General features: G+C 48.1%; 1 protein-coding gene across 2 annotated transcripts; it reads left to right on the top strand.

Moving 5' to 3' along the window:
- Positions 1-1,243: 1,243 nt before the first annotated feature.
- On the top strand, positions 1,244-9,080 carry CDKN2C (cyclin dependent kinase inhibitor 2C). Of its 2 annotated transcripts, none has more exons than XM_053392480.1 (2): positions 1,244-1,962; positions 7,122-9,080. In XM_053392480.1, the coding sequence occupies exons 1-2, from the start codon at positions 1,687-1,689 to the stop codon at positions 7,515-7,517; spliced, it is 672 nt and encodes a 223-aa protein (XP_053248455.1). In that variant the 5' UTR covers positions 1,244-1,686; the 3' UTR covers positions 7,518-9,080. The 2 variants fall into 2 exon arrangements, with proteins under 2 accessions (XP_053248455.1, XP_053248456.1); XM_053392481.1 differs by lacking the exon at positions 1,244-1,962 and adding an exon at positions 1,985-2,551.
- Positions 9,081-9,718: the final 638 nt, after the last annotated feature.

Genomic DNA, 9,718 nt, shown 5'->3' with positions numbered 1-9,718 from the left:
AGGGGCATCTAAACCCTTTTTGCCCTACTGCCTTCTGTCTTGTACACCAGGGCGCCTCTCTTTCTCGTTCCTGCATTGGAAATAAGCACCAATGCTGACAAACCCGCTTTCCATTTTCTCCAAGGTGCAGCAGTAGACACAAGTCTGGCGGGAGGGCAACGGGGTGGGGTGGGAGAGAGAGAGAGAGAGAGAGAGAGAGAGAGAGAGAGAGAGAGAGAGAGAGAGAGAGAGAAGTGAACGTTTTTTCGTTTGCTACAGTCGGAGCAATCTGACATTGACCCTTCAACGTGACCTTGTCTGGACCGTCTCCTTAGTAACGGAGACCCAGCGAGAGAAAACCTGCAGATCGCCTCCTTTAGCTACCTTTCTACCGGTCTGATGTCACTATTCCCGGGTGGCAAGGGGTGGGTGGGGGGCTGTGGAAAAGGAAAGGAATCTTCGAGGAGAGATTAGCTATTTTGCTTCGCGGCGCGGGTAGGAAAAAAATAAGATTGTGGCGCGGAGGGCACACTCACTACACGTAGCCTTAACTTTTGGCCCGCCTCCTTTACACTTCTCTGCGCTGATCTGGCAAAAAATCCTTGCAAGTTTAAGACAGAGAGAGAGTTTAAAAAAAAAAGCGTGCTTGCATCGTTTTGGCGGCTTGGCTTGTATCTAGGGCTAGAGAAGAGCTCTTCGGTGACGTCAAAACCCTATAGGGAGCCCTGGAGATGACAGGGGCTTGGGCGGGAGTGGGGTTTGGGATCGGTACGAAAGGTAGATGCAGCAAAGGCAAAGCAGCGAGAAAATGGGCACGCGCGCGCCAGCTTGTGCTTGGGGGGCGCGCGCGATTTCCTTTCAAGTGCGCGGCATAAGTTCATTCGAGCCCCAGGCCCTCCGCGAGAGCAGGCAGGGCCCCGTCCGTCCGTCCGGCGACGCGGGACAGGGAGGCCTGCTGCTGCCCGCCAACAGCATCGGGGGAAAGAGGCGAGTGGGAGGCGCCCTCGGCGGGACTCGCCCTCCCGCGCAAGGCCTTCCTGCTTTTGCCGGCAACTCGCTGGCGCCTCCTTAAATCTCTGCCGTTAGAATGTGGGCGGGTGTTTCAAGTCAAAGAGCGCTCAAATGTTTTTCCTTTTCAAAAAAAGCTGATGCGGGGGGGGGGTGAGGAAAGAGAGAGAGAGAGAGAGAGAGAGAGAGAGAAAGAGAAAGAGGAAGAAGAAGAAGAAGAAGAAGAAGAAGAAGAAGAAGAAGAAGAAGAAGAAGAAGAAGAAGAAGAAGAAAGAAGAAGGAGACCGAGAAGCGGGGAAGCAGCAGCAGCAAGAGGAAGAGCCGGCTTCCCAGGGCTGCGACCGGCGAAGGGCTCCTGCAGAGGGGGCTGCTTGCTTGCAAAGAGCCGGGCGAAGAGTGGCGACCCCGGCAGGCGCTTTTTGCAGGAAGCTGCCTTTGCCTCTCCGCAGCCTTTTCTAGAGCTATGCGAGGCAAAGGCTCCTGTCAAAGAAGCGGCGGCAGCTCCTGAACCGCCGCCCCCCCCCGGCACCTCTCTCTCCCTCGCTGCCGCCCGCTGTTGAATGAAGGCGGGGAAACCAGCAGCAAAGCGACGCCAGGAGAGAGGCGCGGACGCTCCAGAGAAACGGCGGCGACTCCTCTCCCGCGCGCGCCTGTGCACAGGCTGGAGATCGCTGGCGACTGCCGAGCTCCGCCCGAAGCATGCCGCCGCCGTGTCCACGGAGCCCCCGTCGCCCTTGGTCGGGTGGCGTGGAGCGGGGGGACTCCTGCGCTTCCAGCAACCTCGGGGAAGGGAGGCAGGGAGGGAGGGCAGCCGATCTGGCAGCTCCGGCTGCGGTTAACTCCTTCGCTGCCGCTGCTTGGAGGAAAGGAAGGTCCTGGGGGCTGGTTTGTGCGACCCCCGCGAGACTACAAGGGGAGGTTCTTCGGCGGAAAGGAGCGCGCGTCGGATCTCGGGCGTCCCCGCTGGAAAGAACGGTGAGTCCTTTCCTTTTCCCCCCATCTCCGCTTCCCTCCTTCCCTCCCCGCCTCCACCTTGTTCTTCACCTTCTCTGCTTCTCCTCGCACGTTTGGCTTAGCGCGGCCGTGTTTCTCTGGCCGCGTACTACACTGGCTGCAAGGGTACATATCAATTTATTTCCCACTGGCCAAGGTCCTCCAGGAGGGGGGGAGCGTTGTGCGTGTTAGAGGTGCAGAGATCTGCTTTTCAAGCGGAGCTGCAGCAGTGTGCGTCACGTGTGAACCCAAGGGGCGGGCTTTTGGCAAGGAGCTTCTTTACGAGTATTTACTACAAGGTCTACTCCAGAAGATTAACATCCCCACTCCTTCTGTCAGTTTCCGATGCCATGCCCGGCTAAAAAGAGCGATAGTAATAATAATAATAACAATAAAAATTGCAAGCGCAAGTCATCTGCTCGCTGCCGATCGTCCGCAAGGAATGGCCGAACCTTTTGCGAATGAGTTGGCGTCCGCAGCTGCCAGAGGGGACCTAGCGCAACTTAAAAAATTGTTGGAAAATAATGTAAACGTCAATGCACAAAATGGATTTGGGAGGACTGCGCTGCAGGTTGGTATCCAGACGGACAGAGGCAATCTTTCGCCACTAGGTGAACTGGTTTGACGGGGACGCGAACCGTTTTTAAGAGGGGAGGAAAAAAAAAACACCCAGCATTTTTTAAAAAGCGAGTTGGTTGCCATATTTTATAACTTTAGCGGCTCCAACTCCCTAAAGTGACGTACTTTAAGTAAAACTGGTCAGTAATGCTTTTAAAAAAATCTCTGTAGACTAACTCGTCCACACGTTAATTCGATTTTTTTAAAAAAAGAAAAACAACCCTTTTTCTGGGGCAGGGAAGCAAGTGGCGGAGGGGGGAGGGGGAGGGAACGAAACCATCCGGGCTAGGTCGTCTTTCACTGCAGGTCGGTAAACACCTCCTTTCTATTCTTTGAAATCCCGATTATGTGTTTAGCTTTCTAAAAGCGGGGCTGCTCTCTTGCTGATGGGAGCGAGGTCAGTTTGGGGCTTCACTCTCCTGCTCTCTTTCTCTCTCTCCCCGCGGTGATCGCTACCCCCCCCCCCCAAGTTTACTATCTGCACTGCATAGCTAAGATGTACATTAAAATAGTTGGGCGATCTGAATCTCTGGAAAGACAGTGCCCTGGATTATTATTTTTAAAAGTGTTTTGGTGGATCGCTACGCGGCGAAGATTTCCTTGCCGTAGGTACCATCCTTGTATACACCCATTTCCACTGTTTAGATTTGGAGGCGGCAGCTGGAGCCCTTCCAGTTCCTAAAACCCTGGACCCGCTGAAAGATGTTTTCTTTTAAGAACATCGTATAACGGTGCTGAAAGTGTTACAATGCACGAGGGAAAGAAAAGTGGGGGGGGGGACAGTCACGCAAGAGATGTGGAAACGTAGGTGAAAGCCTGCGACTGGGTTTTTTTGGTGTGTTTTTTTTGTGCCAGGCAGAGGATCAAGAGTGCAGTTGGGACTACTGATTAGGCTTCTCAAAGAAAAGGGATTTGTGCTTTAAACTACAAAAAGGTGATCCACATGTCTCATATGTTGGTGGGTGCTAAAAAGAGAGAGAGAGAGAAACAGAAGCCCCCTTTTGTAAGGGAGTTAAAAAATAATAATAACCCTGCCTGTGAGCTATCTCCCCCCCCCCCTTTACAATTCCTTTCAATAATCCTTAAATTATTTCCTTTTCTGAGAGCGATGACAATGCCCAGAGGTTTTCTAGGCTCTTTTTCTTCTACCGACCTACAAATAGGAAAGCTTCAAGGCCCACAGGGCCGGGAGGTTGTTGAGTAAAGCAGTGTGTGTGTGTGTGTGTGTGTGTGTGTGTAGGTTTCTGCCTCTAAAATGGATCTCCAATTTCTCTTCTAAGTGAAGAACCAACGAGTTGTTGCAGAAGCAGATCACAACAATTGAATGGCACATTTTGCCATTTTTAACAATAATTACAGGGGTGTATTTTCTAGGCAGAGATGGATCAGGGAACTCTCTTGGCTGCCCGTGTATCTTTTCCAACACCGACTTTTTATTGCTCCTTCATCGTAAACAAGGATTTGACGCACGCTACCAAATGTGCACACACACAAACGCACACACTCCTCTAGAATAAAAGCTAAACATAGAAGGGGCTGACTGCTTATTTTCAGTATGTATAATCCAGAGAAAACTAGTGGGTGGATGATAGAATTTGAGAAAGTTGATAGTCAACACAGTCCCCAATATTGCTTACTCTATATTATACCAAAGAAAGTGAAAACACACTTTGGCTTTGGTCCTCTAGCTCATCCAGACAGCATTTCGCCATTATTTTCTCTGACCTTTTCTCCTTCCTCACCTTCTGCATTTTGAATTTGCATGTTTTAAAGCAGGCCTCTCTCTCTTTTAGATTTGGCCAAGGTCAGGTTTTCCCTCCTAGGCCTTTTCTTTCGTATCTGTCCCCTTCCCTTGTCAAAACAATACTACATCAGCAACCTGCACATCTGAAATGGTATACTAAATGAAACTCGTTCCACATCCTGATCCTGCTTTCCTTACCTCAAATTGCACAAGGTGTCATAAGGCCCTGCTGAGTGAGAGTTTAAAATGTTTTGGGAGTACCTGTTGTGTTGGAGGTGTTGGGAAGCCACTCACCTTGCTGAGTGTTTTGCAAATACTTAACATTACTATTAATTTCCAGAAGACTTAGCAGTCCTCCGGGCTATTTGCAGCCCAGACCTGCCTGAGAGAAGTCAGATGCTATACAGCAAAGCATGCAGGTATCGCCTAGTCAATATTCCACATTGTAGATGCCATTCCCACTTACTGCTGTTGTATTGTCTGGCTCTCACTTCCCCACCCACCTCAACTAAGTTTGGGCATACTTATTTTTACAGCTCTTTCCAGTTTTGTTTACTGTAAGTGTTCTCCCTTGTTTATGCAAAGAGTGGAAGGCAAAATTCATTGCAGTAGAAAATTGTATGGAGCAGATAGGCAGACAGACAGATAGCTATTCCTTTCGAGAAGAGTGGGTAGAACAGAGCTGGGGGTGGGGGGTAGAATTGAAAGCAAATAAGGAACACATCATGCTTCAAAACTGGCTGTTCCAAAAAGAAAAGAACTTGACCGAAACATAACCTTCAGTGTGTGATATTACAAAAGAACTGACTGCAATTCCCCCCCCCCCAGTCATTGTGAAGATTCAGAATGCCTGAGGGTCTCTCTGAACGAGGCAGACCGGCTCCTGTGCTGAAAAATATTATGCAGGTTCCATATTTCAATTTTTAAAATTATTTATTTTATAAAGGCAATATCAGACTACCTTTGCCTTAGCAGGAAGCAGTAGGAATGATGCTGAATCATCAGAGCCATCCTTTTAGTGGCAGTTGGAGTGCTTTCACAAAAAGTAAAAAAAAAAGGGGGGGACCTTTAGGGAAGCCAACAACCTTTGAAAACTTTTCCATTCAAACAAAGCCTAAGAATTTGAGGAATATGTTTGTCCCTTTCCAATTATTAGAGGAAACCAGGATGTGTGTTCATTTGCATTCCTGCGATTATAGAGATACCAAATGAAACTAAGATTGTGATCTTCTTATGCACTCTTACTTGACATTAAGGCTAACTGAATTCAGTAGAAGACTCTTCTGAGTAAAGACATTCATGAGGGTGCACTGTCAACAGGTGTGGCACACCTGCTGTTCTCAATTATTCATGTGTCATCTTTTTTTAAAAAAACAAAAACAAACTTTTTAGTCTAAAATATAGACCTAATAGGGTTGTGTTGTAGCTCACTGCCAAGGCAGGACCAGAAGAGCTCTGTTCCTAGTACTATTCCAGCCCTCTCATCTCATCATTGGAACTGACTTTCACCTTTACTGAAGTTTTCTCCTTTCCCTGGCTCAGTCTGACAGAGTTTCCTTTTGGGTCTGACTCCGTTTTTTTATTTCCGTGTGTCATGGTCTCCCCCCCCCCCGCAAGAAACACATCTAAAGTAAATGCCCCAAAGCTTGCATTTCTACCAACAAGTCAGTGCAGTTCAATGTATTATCTCAACCTGCTTATGTGCCTTTGACTTCTGATATCATCTGTTCTGATATGACTAAATCGCACTTGAAGGTTAACAAGGGGGTGGGTGGGAAGAGTGGGATTATTGAATGCTTACGTGACTCCCGACCGTGGTGGGATGTTTGGGGTTTTTTTTTTAATTACAATAAACCAACTGCTAAACAGACGCTTTGTCCGCCCCACCTCATCATGAGGACGAAGTATCAAGATGGGAAACAGTTTTATCTCAAGACCTCGTTATTTCACTCGAGGAAACGCGTCTAGGGTATAAAACCCCTTGGGTTTCAGTGGGACCGGCTCCCCAAGGCTGAGGTCAGCGCGCAGGGGCTGAGGGGAATCAAATTGGCGGGGAAAACAGACGGAGGTTCCCTGAACGTTTTCGCCCTCCGCCCTCAGGATCCTCGGTCGAAATCATGTCAGCATGTTGCCAAGAAACACACACCCGCACGTTTTAAGTAGGTCTGCCACTTCAATTAATCCCTGTTCTGCGTCAGATACCCTCCCTCGCGACTCTTCTGGGGTATTGAATCCTTCGTAACCCTAAGAGGAAGGAATATCCCCCCATCGCCTCAGTAGAATTTTCTCCTTTAATTTTGTTTTTTCCCCTCCCAGCACAGGAATTCTGAGGGGCAATGGTCACTGGGCAGGTGGAACTTCTCCATCACCTGCCTGGGAAAAGACCTGAGCCTCTGCCTTTGTCACCTGGCTGTTAAAAGCGGGCTGGGGCGGGATGGCATCCCTTAGGAAGGGAGGCAGCGGAACCCTGAGGACGGAGCAGTCAGGGGAGCTTGAAAAAGATAGCAGCTGGCGCCACCTTCTTCCACCGAAATGCTTGTATTCAAGGTGTAGGGAAAGCAGAGGATAATCGTTAGGTGCGCCCCCCCCCCCGAGCCCTCGACCCAGTGAAATACAAATCGATAGGCTGGGTTCTCCGACCCAGGTCAAGCGACGGTTCTCTGAGGTAAGGACGCCCTAGGGTGCTATGGTGAGGTACACGCTCGCGTAACGTGTGAACTCAACTCAGTCGTGTGCTTTTGTTTCCCTCCCCCTTGTCTTTCCCGCCTTCTCCCGCCAGGTGATGAAGCTGGGCAACCCGGAGATCGCTCGGCAGCTGCTTCGGCGGGGCGCCGACCCGGACCTGAAGGACCGCACCGGCTTCGCCGTCTTGCACGACGCGGCGCGCGCGGGCTTCCTGGACACGCTGCAGACTTTGCTGGAGTTCAATGCGAACGTGAACGTGGAGGACGCCGAGGGCAACCTGCCCTTGCACTTGGCCGCGCAGGAGGGCCACCTGCCCGTCGTGGCCTTCCTTCTGGAGCGCACGGCCAGCCGCGTGGGGCACCGCAACAGGAAGGGCGACACCGCCTACGACCTGGCTCAGCTCTACAGGAGGAGCGCCGTCGCCAAGCTGCTGGAGGGCCGCGCAGGAGGCAGCGGGCGGACGGAGGGCGCCGACGGCAGCGGGGACTGAAGCCCCTGGCCGCGCCTGGCTCGCTCGGACTCCGGCAGAAGGAGGGAGAGCTTCTGCCTTCCCTGCCCACCCTCTCCCGCCCCTTCTCCCCCTGTCCCGTCTCTCCATCTTAACCAAACCACACCAGTAAATATTGTAGGTCTCTTTCCATTGCAGACGTGGGGGTGATTTTCTTTCTTTCTCTGGAAGAAGAAGAAATATCACGCCAGTAGCAGCAGCTTTTCTCAAAGGCGGGAGAATAAAACCAGCCTGACAGCCGGTGGCTTTCTCTCTCTCTTTCTGTCTCTCTCTCGCTCTGTGCCTCTGTCTCTCTTAATTCTTTTTTTACTCGGTTTATTCCGTCCCTTAAAAAAAAAAACAACCTCCCCTGCCAACACAACTTGCATAAGGACCTTCTTTATGTTTGCAGATGACTTTCCTCTTTCTTCTTCTTTTAAAGATCTTTGAAAGTTTACTGTGATTTCTCCTCCCCTCCCCTGAATATCATCTTGCCTAACAAAAGTTAAAAGAATATGAAAAAAACACATGAAGGAGTGTGTGACATGATGTGAAAAGGGCTTCTTTGCCCAAAAGGGGGAAGTAAGAGGGAGGGGAATAAGAACTTTGGTTGTGTTTAGATACATCTAGATACTTAACTAGATGGTGACACTAACAAAAGCTTTTAATTTTGTATTTCTTGCGATTGTGGCTGCCATCCTAAACCATTTGCAGTGCAATCCTATATGTGTGTATTCAGAAGGAAGTCCCACTGAGTTCAATGGGGCCAAATCCTGGATTGCAGCCTTGATTTGAAGAAAGTGATGTTGAAATCATTGGGATTTACTTCAGAGTAAACGTGTTTAGGATTGAGGTTTAGTGGGTTAACAGAGTGTGTCTGTGCTGGGGCAGGGGAGGGAGAGAAGCAAAACGTGTCTGGGTGTTTGTTTTAATGTCGAAGGTTCAGAAATTCATCAGGAAAAAAGTATTTGCTTTTTATAGGTTTGTTTATAAAGATCAGTTTTCCCCTCGCTGAATTTCACATGAATAAGGTTTTACCAATTTGCTTTTCACAAAATGATATTATGACCACAAACACAGCAGTTTCGAAAACTGACCTTGCAATATGGAGATTAATTCATAAGATTAACTTGTGTTTACTGCCTTTTGGGGAGTGCTCCAAGAACGAGTCTTGTTTGGTTGAACACCATTTACTCCAGATAGTTCCATTTGTTCTCACATAATGAAGCCAGAACAAGAATGTCTTGTTATGGGTTAAGATTTGAAAACCGAGGTCAAAGCCTGCTTTTAGAAAGTCAATGAATCATCTTAAACGTCATTATATTGAATAAAAGCTGAAGGATTTAAAACATATTTTAAAAGCAAAAATGAGAAGGGGGGAAGTGATTTAAAATGGACAGTTTGAGTTCTGGTTTTTAAGCTTTCCAGTAGAAAAAAAGGAAGGGTGTTAAAAACATTTATTTTGCATAGGAATAAACTACAAAATCTATAAGAGTTTTATCACATATTTAAAATGCTCTCACTTCTGATACTGCTTTCTGATTAAAAGCCTCAATGTGTTGCGAAGTTTGGAGCATATCTGTTTTTATTTTCATCGTGTTCAGCAAATAACTTCTTTTTAAACAAATAAATCGGACATATCGCAGGACGGGGTGTGTGGCCCTGTGAACGAAAGGACACATTGAAGGATGTGATTGTCATAAACATGGGGGAATGTGGAAGTGTTTTAATTCAAGATTTTGGGTTGCTACTTCCAAGAGCGAAACATAGCCAGCTCGGTGTCTCTTCCCTGTCTGCGAAACTGTAATATTAGGCTTGAGAAATTGATAAGATTTGCCCCCTTCCCCATTTTTTTTAAAAAAAGAGTTTTAGAAGTGGCTCCGGACAGTTTTGTTTTCTGCTGAAATGAGTGTCTTATCTGAACTGCACGAGCTTATTCTGCACTGAACCGAGGTTTCAGAAGGGTCAGATTAAAAAACAGCGAGTTCCACCGCTAATAAAAACAGCGACCTTTACTGCAAGCCAGAATTTAACCCAATCATATCCTTTACTGAATGGTCTCTTTTTCTTGTGAAATCAAACTGTGGCCATTTAAAAGCAAACCAGAAGCCAAACGCTAACCCTGGACTTGCCATTTGATAAAGAATCTGATTTTAAAAAAAGAGTGAGTGAGTTCTGGTCGGTTAAGCATGCAGTTGTACCAG

Source organism: Podarcis raffonei, chromosome 6, assembly GCF_027172205.1.
Source record: "Podarcis raffonei isolate rPodRaf1 chromosome 6, rPodRaf1.pri, whole genome shotgun sequence".
Lineage (NCBI taxonomy): Eukaryota > Metazoa > Chordata > Lepidosauria > Squamata > Lacertidae > Podarcis > Podarcis raffonei.
Note: the sequence above shows the minus strand (reverse complement) of the source record. Positions and strands in the feature narration are given on the sequence as shown.